We start from the raw sequence: 15,601 nt of genomic DNA on the forward strand, positions 1-15,601 counted from the left end.
GCATTCTTAAGTTAGCTTTTGCTGCTAACAAATCCAGCCATGCTTTCTTCTTTAATCGCACAAGTTCTTGCACATCTTTACTCATCCACGCATTTTTGTGATTTTTCCCTTTCCTTCTTCTACTTACACCACACACTTCAACAGCTACTTTCACAATTCTTTCTTTAAATTCCTTCCATCCATCTTCAATATTGCTCCTCTCATCTAAATCTTCAATTTCATCCTTCAGTCTATTAATATACTTCTTACCTACATCCATATCTTGCAAATTTTCTACTTTCACTCTTTCCAAAGCGCTGGTTTGCTCCCTTACCCTGTGCCGCCAGCGATTGAAGATACCCCTTATCCGGGATATCACCAGTAAATGGTCCGAGTCAATGCCAGCACCGCGATATGCACGGGTATCCAGCACTTTGTTCTTCAATCTTTCATCTACAATCACAAAGTCTATCATACTTTTTAAAATACCTTCCACTCTTGTATAGGTGTGGATCTCTTTATGTTGAAACATTGAGTTCGACACAAAAAGATCCCACTCTAGACAAATTTCTAATACACTTCTTCCATTATCATTCACCTTTTCGTCACCAAACGCACCAAGCACCTTTTCATATCCATCACGCTTTACACCCACCCATCCATTAAAATCACTAAATAACATAATAATCTTCTCATTTGGCTTGGTAACTTTCAATACTTCTCTTACACTATTCCAGAACTCCTCGTTTTCGCTTTTTGCTGATGTTGTACCCCTCGAACCCACATCCCACGGTGCATAAACACCTAAAACGAAGATCCGAGTGATTCCAACTTTCAGCCTAATCCACAGAAGACGAGGGCTGACACACTCATACTCATTCACACACTCAGCCATTCGTGCAGAAAGAATTAGACCGACCCCTTGACAGCCTCGGCTGGTACTGGAAATTCCAGACCAATACGCCGTGTAAGGGCCGTGCTGCGTCGCGTCGCATCCTTTCCGCTTCGTTTCATTCACGCACAACACATCCAAACGTCTTTCATCCATCATCTGGCATACTTCCTCAATCTTTTCCTTCATTCCTCCTCTTACATTCATCGTCGCAAAACGGCTTTCAGCAGACCGCATACCGCTCCCGCCGGGAACGAGACGTGATGGGGTGCGGACACCATCGCCGCCATTTAGGTGCTTTTTACGGATCATCATGCGATTCCCACGAGACGCAAGGGAACAATTTTGTCCGCCCCAGCAGAGCCCCGCATGCCAGGGTAAGGCTAGCCATTACCTGGGGGTCGCCCAACCCCATGGCGGAAGTGGCACGCTCGAGACTAGGCTCGCCCCTAGCCATGCATCCATCGGCGCGGCAGACCTTAGATTGGCATGCACCTAAATACTTAAGACCTATATTGTAACCATAATCAAGGAATAAATGATTATGATTACGATTCAACTACAGAATAGAATAGAAAAGATTTATTTTCAAAATTGGATACAAGGTATCACTTATTGACGTCACATAACTTAAATCTAATTATAACTACTACCGCTTCCAAAGCGCATGTGTAGAAGAAGCGGCGGAACAAACTACACTGCAGCATTTTCATCGGACGTCAATTTACAAATATAGATCTCTTAAATCTTAATCGTGGACAAATGCACATTGTCTACATTAAAAACATGAATGAATTTAGAACTAATTATGTCAATACGAATTCATCATTCAATTCAATTCATCCTTCATCGCAACCCTATAGCGTAACATTTCATTTCCACCTCGTCCTGGGCTGTGTTTGCCGTAACAACGATATTGCCTCCAAAACGCTGACTACGCCTCCGAAACTAGATTATAGGACTAGCGTTTACAACATGATGCATCGAGATTGATGTTGGCGCAGTTCCAATTCAAAATCTTTATTCATTACTAGCTGTACCCGCGACTTCGTCCGCGTGGAATAGTTATTTTGGGCACCATTGAAGCCCTCAAGGAGGAATAATATTCCCCATTTTATTTTACATTTTCCATTATTTCTTCGCTCCTGATAGTTGCAGCGTGATGATAAATAGCCTTCCTCAATAAATGGTCTATTCAACACAAAAACAATTTTTCAATTCGAGCCAGTAGTTCTTGAGATTAGCGCGTTGAAACAAACAAACTCTTCAGCCTTATAATATAAGTATAGATAACTACATGTTCCTCTTCCACTTGCTATGATCCTTACAGAATTATTAAATTTCTAATTAAATCCATACTATTCCTAGATCATCGATTACAACCTCAAATTCCCAAAATGAAACACTTGTTTTCATAACCTCAAAACTGGTCGGAGTAACAAAGAATTCCTGTTTTCAGATCTGTTCATCCACGCCGAGCCAATAGTAAGTTTCCACATACTTCACCAGGATTCCCTCCCGACAACCAGATAAATGGTCAGATTGGAAAATTCCAAATCACTGAACGTAAACTTTGATGTTATGTGACACACGGGTGGTAAGAACCAGCAGTATTATTAGAAAAATAAATCAGTAAAAGTGTAATAAGTAGATAAAGAATACTGTTAAATGTTCATCAGAATCTAAACACCACAAATCTATTACTAGTTTATGGTCACACTTATCTACATAAAACAGGCTCAATCTCTTTCTTAAGATATTAAAAGAGGCAACAAAATTACAAAAGTTACGTGGACATTTGCTAAAGATATTTAATAAAAATGGGAAGGAAGGTAATTTTTCCTAAGTAAATAAATTATAAGTATGACGAGAAAGTTTCTACTCTTAAAGATTTAAGTTACTAATCAGAGTGAAGATTAGAATATTCTGGGAAGATTAGCTAAATCATTTTACTCATCAATCTCCTATATATAATTTATATAAAAATCTTACTATCGGGCATAGGAAGCTGAAATTTGGGAGCATGTACGTTTTCACAGAAATGTACGATAACGGGAAATTATCGAGCTCTTTTCTTTTTTCAAGCCGCGGTTATAATCTTACAGAAAGATATATAGTAGCAAAGAAAAGCACATTATGTTTTATGTACAAAAGGTCTGTGTGTCACTTAACTAGATAAACCAAGTTCCAATCGCAAAACGATTCTCTCCAATGAAAACAGACTCTAATGTATTCGCTGGAAGGTTTATTTCTAAAAAGAGTGATGGAAGCTAAAAGTATTCCAAAAAGAATGCGGAAGCCTAAAATGTAGCCATTATTTTGTGTTTGTTTACGTGAATTGAGTCATATAATCACCTCTATATCTTTTGCGGGATAGACAGAGCTAACAGTCTTGAATACACTAAAAGGCTTCGCTCAGCTGTATGGTTTCCGGTACTTTAAAATAGGACCACTCCATATATTTCCATGGATGTCGTAAATGGCGACTAAGGGAAAGGCATATTTGGGATTTAATGTCTTAGTGATGGGATAGCAACCGAATGTGGGATTTCAGTTTTTTAAAACTGTTGGCTCTGTCTATCCCGTAAGATATGATGGCATGATTATATGTATGTTTATTGAAAGATATAATAAAGAAATTTGCAAACAAAGGCCATTCGAAACGACTTAACCTACCTTTCCATTTAAAAGCAGTAAAATTCACGTTCATATAAATTCGGCTGAATCTATGTTACGAGACGTTTTTATTGGCGAAACGAAGATGTACTTAACCTTTTCCGAGGTTAGAAAACCCAAATTGTGTATTACAGAACCTTTATTTTATGGCTATAGGACCTTCAATATTTCTTTGTTATATCAACCCATTTATTAAAGAAAGCGTTTGGTGATTTCGCTCTTGATGTTGAAGGTGAGAGATTTAAAACATATGTTACTGACAGTTTGATATATTATATATATGTATGTCCTTTTTTATTTTTATTTTTTACATAGGTATATCGAACTGTCAGTAACATATGTTTTAAGGGAAGTGAAGAAAGTAAAAATTTGAATTTTGATTACTAACCGAAATTTTTAGTACGGTGCAGGAAAACATCGTTAAGTTATCCTCAGATTCATGGTCACTAGGTTTTGAAAGTACATTAATTTACTTAAATGAATAATTCCTTGCAATTAGTAAGAAGTTACTCGATCTAGTGTTTACGTTATAGGAACAACATTGTTATTAGGTACTTCAAAGGAATTTGGTGAACCTGACATAGCAACAATCATATTTATAGACAAATCTTTTTTGTGTTGTAATTCTGTTTAGACAAGAAAATTTCCACATTAGATCATTTACAAAAATATTATTTTCGTCACCTAAATTCCAGTCTTAAGTACTCTGTTACAAAGATCACAATTGCATTCGTAAACATCCATTCTGAACAAATTAATATTTAGGTCAAACGAAGCGTTAGTAATAATGTTCCGTGTCAACATTACTTCAGTAAGGGGAAGCATTTTTAGTACATCACTAAACAAGACTTTGATTGTGACTTTACCTACATGACTCTCTATTTTCATACCAATTCCTGGACAGACGGGGATACATACAGCTCATAGTAAAATACCTCATAGGTTGTAACCTTCAAAAATCTTTTTAGAATGTAATTCATTACAGTAAGATAATTTCCAGAACTGAATTTAGTAGTTATTTTTTTAGATTTGATATTATGTGGTAACTTTTTTACGAATTCTACTGTAATCAATTTTAATCCGAAAAACTTATTTGAGATTTTCAAATTGTGTGGTAGATGATACAATTTTTTTACATACGAACACATAATGATGTTATTAGATAAAGACTGCTATTGAATATTCGTCATCCAACAGTAAGCTGAGTACAATAATGATTGCATATGTTTACGCACTTCTCCTTAACAATGAACATACAAACATCTGCAATGCTCATCATCATATATCTTGACATTGAACTAGCGAAGCAAACTAATTGACATCTCTACAACAACTAGCCGCGTGCAATTCAGTCGCTTCGTAGCTATCGAAACAAATTCATCAAACTTACCAAAACCTTTGATAATATCGATAAATATTTTGCTTAGTATTTTCGTTTTATTTATCGATTGAAAACTACAGTTTTGTTTAATAATTATTGCATTTTTTAAACATGATAAGTTTTTGTAAAAAATTTAAATGTTAGTATTCTAAGCCCTCCCAAGGATCATTTTTTGAACCCATAATCATTTTGATTACATGTTTTTATATTTAAGAAAATGAGTGCATTAAAATTACTTGGATTATTTGTTTTATTAATGGTGAAAATAGATGTATTAGGTAAAGATTTAAGTGAGAAAGATCGTTTAGATAGGGCTAATTTTATTCAAAAGATAGTTAATAGAAGAAAGAAGCTAGAAGGAAGAATAAGACTTGTTGGAGGTCCAAGTAAATTTGAAGGTAATGTCTTGTGTTTGAAATTATTATCAATCATTTAAAATACATACTTATATTACGTCCTAGACTAAGCCAAAATGTCGGGTAAAGATTAAAATGTCTAGATGACATAACCACTAATATATATAAAATAATATTAACAAAAAAAATATTAAATATCTATTATATTTACATTAAAACCCTGGGATAAATCTTAAGAATTTAATATAAATTATTTTGCTTTTCTTTACTATGATATTTTAGGCCGTGTGGTTCCTGGCATCAATACAAAAAAGAATAGGACCACTCCATCTCTTTCCCATGGATGTCGTAAAAGGTGCCTAAGGCTAATAGGTTTACAAACTTGAGATTCTTTTTTTTTGGCGATGGGCTAGCAACCTGTCACTATTTAGATCTCAATTCTATCATTAAGCCAAATAGCTGAACGTGGCCGATCAGTCTTTTCAAGACTGTTGGCTCTGTCTACCCCACAAGGGATATAGACGTGACCATATGTATGTATGTATATTATAGGAAATGTATATATTTACCACGCCGGCCGCTGGGGAGCAATTTGTGACGACTCTTGGGACGATGTTGCGGCACAAATTGTGTGCAGACACTTCAACAGAACTGGCACGGCCACTCGTGGCAGCCAGTATGGGGAGGCACGGAGTAAGTACATCCCTTATTTTAATACTAGAGGCCGCCCGCGACTTCGTCCGCATGGAAACCCTATCAATCCCGCGGGAACTCTGGGATAAAAAGTAGCCTATGTGTTATTCTGGGTCTTCAGCTACCTACATACCAAATTTCATGGTAATCGGTTCAGTAGTTTTTGCGTGAAAGAGTAACAAACATCCATACAAACTTTCGCCTTTATAATAGTAGTAGGATTATCGAATCGTATAGAAATGGTGCTTTCGGGAAAATATTGTTTTCTTTTGTTGAAAATAGTTTAACGTCATTTTGAACTCTGTATGTCTGTAAGGAGTTTAAATAAATCACTTTTCTCTTTTGATATCATATGGAAAATATAATTATATTTTATCATTATTCATCTCGCTATCCTTATTTATTCTCCCATTAATAAGTTTTTTTTAATTCTCGTGGCATAGACATATGTTCTTGAGTAGTTTTCGTAGCATGTTTCCGGAACAAATTCCAAAATTTGCTCATATAAGTGATGGAACCGAAGTATCTAATATTGAAAACAAATTTATTACTTACTTACAAACTTCTCTCCAAGCCTCGCCCCATATTGCAAGTTGTATTACAGTTTGTAATTTTGGACGTATAGGTTACACACCTAATGGTTAGATGACATTATACATATATTAGAATTTCGTATGTTTTATATAAAAATATACTTTATAAATTTGTGGCTAATCTTAGTTCTTCTTCAATTCAGATGGAAATAAGAATTAAAACTGAGTATTATACATAAAACTTACTACTTTAAAATTTGCAGGAAAATACTGGATGGATGATGTTGTATGTTTAGGAGATGAGACATCTATCTCTCAATGTGTATTCAGTGGTTGGGGCTCATCTGACTGTGAAATCAGCGAAGCCGCAGGTGTTAACTGTACCACTGAAATTTCCAATACAACAGTTATAAGGAAAAGAGAATCTGGAAATAAACATGATCTATTGAATCATGATGACGTGGCATTCAGATTAGTAGGTTCAAACCAGCAGAACTCAAACAGGAGTGTGAGGAGTCAAAGTCAAGGAAGAGTTGAAGTAAGTTATAGTTGTAATTATTAGCCTGATCTGTAAAAGAATCATATTTATTGGTAATGTCGTTTAGGAAAATACTGGGTTTATTAACATTTTTTTATTATCAAATAAAAATTTATATTTCTATTTCATCGTCTCAGACTCAGACCCCTTTTTTCCTGTTAAATCTTATATATTTCTACTTATTTACTTGAAAATCACAACTTTTATAAATAAACTTATACAGTTTGGAACAACAAAGCACTTAGGTAAGCTGCGAAACCCCTAAAAAATGTCTCTAACTAAATAACTACAAATATTGTAAACCAAATTTATTTCGCTTCCAATTTGACAACAAAAAACGTAAGAAGTCTAGACAATGCTGTTATAATCTTGAATGAATTTAATAGGACTAACTCTGGCAACAAATCTAATTTCATTCATAACATTATTTTAAAGTTGCTGACACATACTCTTTTGCAATCTAATTTAAGTCTATTTGCATTCCTAAAGTACCTAAGTTCGCTGTTTCAATTTAATTACAAGAAACGTTTTCTGCTGAAAAGTTGTAAAGTTCGTTGAATTTTATGTTTGAACAAGTTGATGACTTCATGCTTTTACACCGAATATCGTTAAAATGTTATGTCAGAATTTATTTCGTGTCGGAAAAGTATGGCTCATGGATATATCTACCTACAATATTTTTTTTATCTCAATAAATAATATTACTGACTTTCATAAAAAAAAATCAAATTTTAATGACGACGATGAGGAAAGAAATTTCTTAATTTTTAAAAGAGCAAAACTTCGTGTATAAAATTGATTTAATTTTATTCAGAACTAAACTTTTGACCATTTTACCTAAACCATAGTATTTCTAAAGATTTGGTATACTTCATTATATTCTTATTTTTAATTTATTTTTAACAAATAAAAAATAAATGTATATAGATTTCTAGAGTCTTGAAAAGACTGATAGGCTACGTTCAGGTATATTGAGATTCAAATAGTGACAGGGTTGCCAGCCCATCGCCTTAAAAAAGAATCCCAAGTTTATATGCCTATCCCTCAGTCGAAAAATATGTGTAAGTGATCCTATGATTTTTCCTATTTGTGCCAGGAACCACACAGCACGGTATTTCACGATTTTGCATGTTAAAAGAAATATAAGATTTCCCGGCTGCCGTGTGGTTCCCGGCACCAATACAAAAAAGAATAGGACCACTCCATCTCTTTCCCATGGATGTCGTAGAAGGCGACTAAGGGATAGGCTTACAAACTTGGGATTCTTTTTTAGGCGATTGGTTAGCAACCTGTGACTATTTGAATCTCAATTCTATCATTAAGCCGAACAGCTGAACGTGGCCATTCGGTCTTTTCAAGACTGTTGGCTCTGTCTACCCCGCAAGGGACATAGACGTGACCATATGTATGTATGTAGGATTCAATATTTATACATTCAATTACATGCAATTTTCAGATCTACTACAACAAAATCTGGGGTAGCGTCTGCCCCGACGGGTGGACCCTATACGAAGCTATGGTGGTCTGCAGACACCTAGGTCTAGGTTTTGCTGAGCAGGCACTACAGACTGATTCGTTCGGAAAGTCTCGTATCGTACTCTCCAACGTTCACTGCCAGGGGAATGAGAGCAATGTGTTTCTGTGCGAGCATCGGTATGGTGATGTCCAATGTCCGAGTGATGAAGGTAATGAGAACGTATCATCACGTGTCCCTTGCGGGGTAGACAGAGCCGACAGTCTTGAAAATATTCACAGGCCAGGTTGAGCTGTTTGGCTTTATGATAGATAGGTAATAAGAAGTTATGGATGTGGATGAAGCGAAGGAAGTATGCAGAGATCGTGGCAAGTGGAAAGAGGTAGTCTCTGCCTACCCCTCCGGGAAAGAGGCGTGATTTTATGTATGTATGTATGTAAGAAGAAAATAGATAAATTTACAAAATTGGTATAAATAACTATATCTACCTACTACCGCTTCCAAAATGTAAAAGAAGAGGCAGAACAAATTACACTGCATCATTTTTACCAGACAATATTTACAAATATAGATCTTAAATCTAAACCGGGGACTTACAAACATACATACATCACGGCTTTCTCCCATTGGGGTAGACAGAGACTATGGATTTCCACTTGCTTCGATCCTTACAGACCTCTCTCGCTTCCTCCACACTCATTACTCTTTTCAGGCATATTCGACGATTACGGGTACTCCTTAAATCTCCCGTTTACCGTCTTTCTTACCTTAACATTTACTTATAATAGTATACTAAAATAATCTTAGTTAATTAAATTAAACTTTTGCACCCATGTTAACTTAAATAACTTTAGTTTATATTAAGTTAGCAACACCAAGATGATCTTTGAATAATAAACAGATACACCCAGAATGTGAATAATAAACAGATTCAAATTTAATATATTTTAAGACTAAGGTCAATCGAGATCGAACCTCGTGTGGCATAAAATCTGCACATTCAGACAAGTGGATGACTTTTTTTCAGTTTAAGTAACTAACCTCAGCAAGACGTGCCGATTATTAGGTAATTAATGTAAGTCAGTAATTTAATGTAAGTTAATTACATACATACCTACATATTGTCACGTCCGCAACCCCTGTAGGATAGACAGAGCCAGCAGTCTTTTCAAGACTGATAGGCCAAGTTCAGCTGTTTGTCTCGATGATAGAATTGAGATTCATATAGTGACAGGTCGCTAGCCCATCGCCTGATAGAAGAATCCCAAATTTATAGATACAAACGTTCGCATTGATTTCCGGTTGCATAGATTAATAATATAACAGAAGAATGCGAACGTTAAAAAAGTATTAATACATAATTTCAAATTAATAAACTTACCGTGTAGTTCCCGGCAATTATAAAAAAGGACCACCCCATATCATTCCCATGGATTTCGTAAGAGGCGACTAAGGGATAGGCTTATAAACTTAAGATTCCTCTTATGTAGGCGATGGGCTAGCAACTTGTCACATTTGAATCTCAATTCCATCATAAAGTCCTAAAGCTGAATGTGGCCTTTCAGTCTTTTCAAGGCTGTTGGCTCTGTCTCCCGCAAGGGATATAGACGTGACTAAATGTATATGTATATATTAATAATAAATACTTTCAGGTTACGTGGCAGCAGTGGTGTGTACCGAACGAATGGCTGACTTGGCTCTGAATACGCAAACTTTAGAAATCACAGGACATTTACAGGACGTCCCCTTGTATCTACTGCAATGTGCTATGGAAGAGAACTGCCTGAGCAGAACTGCTTATGAGGTGATACATACATACATACATACATAAAATCACGCCTCTTTCCCGGAAGGTTAGGCAGAGACTACCTCTTTCCACTTGCCACGATCTCTGCATACTTCCTTCGCTTCATTGCTTCGGTTTCGGGTACTTTTGACCCGACCCTTTACCAGGACGTCCTTAATTTGATCAAGATACGTTCATCTAGGTCTTCCCACTCCGACCTTTCCCTCCACACTGTCCTTGATGAGGTGATCTACATAATATAAATAAGGATGACCTTCTTACTGACTGGCTGGCTGACTGAATGAAATAGCTGATGCCATAGACGGCAATATTTATTATGTTATAATTAAGATTCTTACTAGTTTATCGCATTGGTTTTAAACTGTAAATATAGTCTTAAGTTTTGGATAATAAATATCACAGTCCATGACTATAGGTATAAAAAGTTGAATTTTGGCAAGCAGGTTTTTTATTTGTTGTCTAGGGCAGATTTTCCCTAAATTTCAGCTTCTTTCTGGTTAATGGAAATTAAGATAATTCTTCTGCTGAATTTGCACGGGCGTAGCAGGCTATACTTTGTCATCATGTAATCCTCTGATGGACATAAGATTTCCCTAAAGACTTTCTTTCTTAAACTTTCAAGGCCGGCAACCTGTCAGTATTTGAATCTTAACGTCATCATTAAGCCATAAAGCTGAATGTGGCTTTCCAGTCTTTGCGAGGCTATTAGCATTATCTACCTCATAAGAGATAAAGACGTGATTATATGTACCTATGTACTTTTTTCTTCAAGTGGTCCACAAAAAAGGGGGAAAGTAGCTTTTTCCGTTACGGGCTTCTTCTTCTTCCTCCTGGCTTTAGTCCCGGTTGCATCCTCGCCACTCTGGAGAGGAGCCTGGGGTATGCCTTTGACCATGGACCTGGAGTGGGTGAGTCAGGTTTTTACACGAAGCGACTCCCGTCTGACCTTCGCAACCTTTGCAGGGGAACCTAACCCATATTGGATCTATAATACATCCAGTTGCCTGATTGTGCAGGTTTCCTTACGATGGTTTTTTCCCCACTATAATGGCATTGATTAGTATTCAAACTAATGTACATAACGTACAACTTCGATGATAGCTGTTCCATGACCGAGGTGGGATTTGAACCTGTGCATTTTATGTGCATCGCGCATTTTAATATCCAGGCGCGACCAATTCGATCACAGACGCTTATCCCAGTTTAGGCATTTGTTAATTGTCATTCTTTGCAGGTCCAAGAATCAAATCCTGACTGGCATTTTGAGACGCGAAGGCTACTCCGTTTCACTGCCTCTTCTATGAACATCGGGAATGACGATTTCAGACCGTATTTACCTAAACATCTCTGGCAATGGCACCTTTGTCATATGTGAGTTGTTTAATTAATTTTGAACATAGGAATACATACATACATACATATGGTCGCGTCTATATCCCTTGCGGGGTATACAGAGCCAACATTCTTGAAAAGACCGAATGGCCACGTTCAGCCAGTTGGCTTAATGATAGATTTTATTAACATAGAAATTATTAACTTTAGTCATTAACAATACAATTTTGGCTTTAGATTTAAATTATACACTTTATTCTTGTGTAAAGTCATGTGCTGGTTTGCAATTAATTCACGAGTTTATTTATATCGTCGTATATATCAAATAATTAATAATTAACGATGTTCGCTTATCTATGACACCTGGGATCCCGGGACCGAACACGGCCAGGGCATGACAATCTTTATTTGCACTAGCTTTCCAAGTTGTAAGAGGTAGTGGGTTCAGCTATAGAAACTGGCCCTAGAAGTCTATAGGAAATACTTATAAAGACACGAGATCCACCAAGAAGTAGCCGCCACAGGATAACGAGCTACTCAACTTGTTGAACGCTTAGTAATCCAAAGGTGAAAAAGATAAGAGAAGATACGGGGTGCGCGCGCGCACTTTTATAATGCTCCCGTACTGTGAATAGCACGACGTCACAATATTCAAAATTCAAAATTTTTATTAATTACTATAGGATACTATATATCGCTTAATAATTGTCAATACATAAACACAATTCTTAATTTACTTGCAGGCATTACCACAGCATGGAAGTGTTTGCCACATTCGACGTACTAGATGACAAAGGCAGGCGAGTAGCGGAAGGTCACAAGGCATCGTTCTGCCTAGAAGACAATACATGTCACCCAGATGTGGAGAAGAAGTATTCTTGTAAAAATTATGGCGATCAAGGTAGGTATAAAATTCAAAAGTACATACATACATATGGTCAGGCCCATATCCCTTGCGGGGTAAACAGAGCCAACAATCTTGAAAAGACCGACTGGCCACGTTCAGCTATTTAGCTTAATGATAGAATTGAATTGGGCCAAATAGCTGAACGTGGCCTATCAGTCTTTTCAAGACTGTTGGCTCTGTATGTAGACGTGATTATATTATACAAGCCGTCCCGGCAAACGTTGTTTTGCCCTATAAATATTTTTTAAGTTATTTCTAGTTAACAAAAATGATAAGGTTGGACAACCCTTATCACTAAGGGGTATGAAAAATAAATGTCGGCCGATTCTCTGACCTACTCAATATGCTCACAAAATTTCATGAGAATCGGTCAAGCCGTTTCGGAGGAGTATGGAAACGAACATTGTGACACGAGAATTTTATATACTTATAAGATTAATGTTTTGATATATTTCAGGTATTTCAGTCAATTGTTCAGACATATACTTGTACAATCTGGATTGTCAATGGGTGGATGTTACCGATGTGTTGCCTGGAGACTACACTTTTAAAGTAAGTTCTTGTTGCGCCAAGACAGTCTGACCTAATCTTTCTGCGCTAAGGCAGTCTGTTCTAATCTTTCTGCGCCAAGACAGTCTGTCCTAATCTTTTTGCGCTAAGACAGTCTGTTTTATTCTTTCTGCGCCAAGACAGTCTGTCCTAATCTTTTTGCGCCAAGACAGTCTGTTCTAATCTTTCTGCGCCAAGACAGTCTTTTCTAATCTTTCTGGGCCATGACAGTCTGTCCTAATCTTTTTGCGCCAAGACAGTCTGTTCTAATCTTTCTGCGCCAAGACAGTCTTTTCTAATCTTTCTGAGCAAAGACAGTCTGTCCTAATCTTTTTGCGCCAAGACAGTTTGTTCTAATCTTTTTGCGCCAAGACAGTCTGTCCTAATCTTTTTGCGCTAAGACAGTCTGTTCTAATCTTTTTACGTTAAGACAATCGATCCTGGGTTATCTGATAACTTTCAAAATTATTATTTTTTTCATAACAGAAGAAGCTGTAACAAACTGCACAGCAGCATTTTCTTTAATACCTTACGTTAACTATGGAGTTCTCTACGGAGAGGAGCCTGAGCTGTGACTATAACCATGTCTCTGAATTGGGTCAGGGTGATACTTAGCCTTCAGTTGAGCATAGTCTTTTTGGGACTTTTGGTTCATTCTTCTTTATAAGGAAGATAATATAAGAACATGTGCTAATTTAGCGCCACCAACAAAAGAATACAGGTTTTTCGCAAATCCCACGGGTCTTCCTCCTCTGCCACTTCTCCAGACTCTTATTTGTATATACACAAAATTTCAAAACAATTTGTTCGGACACAACTAACACAAATAAACGTATGTACTTACGCATTTAAAACATTAGTAGGAAAAGGAATACCTAAAGATATGCTACACATGTATATATATAATACATTCATATCGTACATCTTATACTGTGCTTGTATTGACGATATTAAATGACTTTATTCTTAAAAATATTCCGACAATTTCTAAATGCGCACAAACATTTTTCTACTTCGTTCATTCGTGATTTGAAGGAAATGTGACAAAAATACATTTTTTATGGGCTTATGTAAATCAAGGATGAAATACACGTCAACGCTTTCTTTGAAATTTTCATTGGACGATATATTTTTAACGCTGTTTGTCTCGAAAATACTGAAAAGCCGTTGTCTTTTAACTGAATTGAGATTCAAATAATGGACAGTTCTTAGCCCTAAAAAAAATGCCGCGTGGCCCCGGCACCAATACAAAAAAGAAAGACCATTGATGTCGTAAAAGGCGACTAAGGGATACGCTTACAAACTTGGGATTTTTTTAGGCGATGGGCTAGCAACCTGTCACTATTTGAATCTCAATTCTATCATTAAGCCAAATAGCTGAACGTAGCCTATCAGTCTTCAAGACTGTTGGCTCTGTCTACCCCACAAGGGATATAGATGTGATCATATGTATGTATGTAAGAATCCATTAATTATGAGCCTTTCCTTTGATTGCCTTTTACATTCTGCACGGAAAGAGAGGCAGCTGGCAAACACTATGTTTTTTTCTTGCACTTAATGAAAGTGCGTCTGTAGTAATCGCCTTTAACGACATTCATGGAAAAGAGATGGAGTGGTCCTATTTAATGTGCCGGAAACAACATATAAAAAAAAACATTTTAAAAAATTTCGAGTCTTATATAATCGGCGGGCGGGTAAATTCATTCATTCATTCCAGGTGGCAGTGAATCCTCATGCAAGAATACCTGAACAAACTTACCACAACAACGCGGCGACTTGCCAGTTAAGACTGACGGAGTCTTACGCCAGAGTCTACGGGTGTAGTCTCGGGAGACCTTAAGAGAAGAAGTCTTTTTTTCAGAAGGCTATATTTTTTTCTTTAGAATCCTAACAGTATTGTGTGCGTACAAAGAAAAATATCATTATTATATGCGTGAACACCTTTTAGTGTTTCATCTCTATATATATCAGTAAATGTAGGTTGTCCCTTTCATTTATTAAATCTACGGGCATGACAGTACGAAGTGAGAAAATCCTGGATATAACAAAGCCTTTATTTTTATATTTATTTTAAACGTTATTGAACAAAAAATGTAGAAAAGGCGGACTTAATGCCGTTTGGCATTCTCAACCAGTCTACCAGCTGACCAAACAGAAAAACTTTAAGTTGGTTGCCGTGTGGTTCCCGGCACCAATAAAAAAAAAGAATAGGTCCACTCCATCTCGTTCCCATGGATGTCGTAAAAGGCGACTAAGGGATAGGCTTATAAACTTGGGATTCTTCTTTTAGGCGATGGGCTAGCAACCCGTCACTATTTGAATCTTAATTCTATCACTAAGCCAAACAGCTGAACGTGGCCTATCAGTCTTTTGAAGACTGTTGGCTCTGTCTACCCCGTAAGGGATAAAGACGTGATCATATGTATGTATGTATGTATGGTTTTGCTATGACGTGCTGTGTATGAATATATACGACATGTTTAA

At 36.6% G+C, this 15,601-nt stretch overlaps 1 protein-coding gene across 1 annotated transcript; it reads left to right on the forward strand.

The window, feature by feature from the left end:
* Positions 1-2,335: 2,335 nt before the first annotated feature.
* On the forward strand, positions 2,336-14,974 carry LOC106133022 (lysyl oxidase homolog 2). The gene is made up of 9 exons (XM_060951052.1): positions 2,336-2,356; positions 5,837-5,977; positions 6,774-7,048; positions 8,505-8,733; positions 10,175-10,326; positions 11,564-11,700; positions 12,405-12,562; positions 13,026-13,120; positions 14,835-14,974. Exons 3-9 carry the CDS (start codon positions 6,785-6,787, stop codon positions 14,955-14,957), a joined length of 1,158 nt encoding a protein of 385 aa, XP_060807035.1. The 5' UTR covers positions 2,336-2,356; positions 5,837-5,977; positions 6,774-6,784; the 3' UTR covers positions 14,958-14,974.
* Positions 14,975-15,601: the final 627 nt, after the last annotated feature.

The sequence above is a fragment of the Amyelois transitella genome, chromosome 23, assembly GCF_032362555.1.
Source record: "Amyelois transitella isolate CPQ chromosome 23, ilAmyTran1.1, whole genome shotgun sequence".
NCBI lineage: Eukaryota > Metazoa > Arthropoda > Insecta > Lepidoptera > Pyralidae > Amyelois > Amyelois transitella.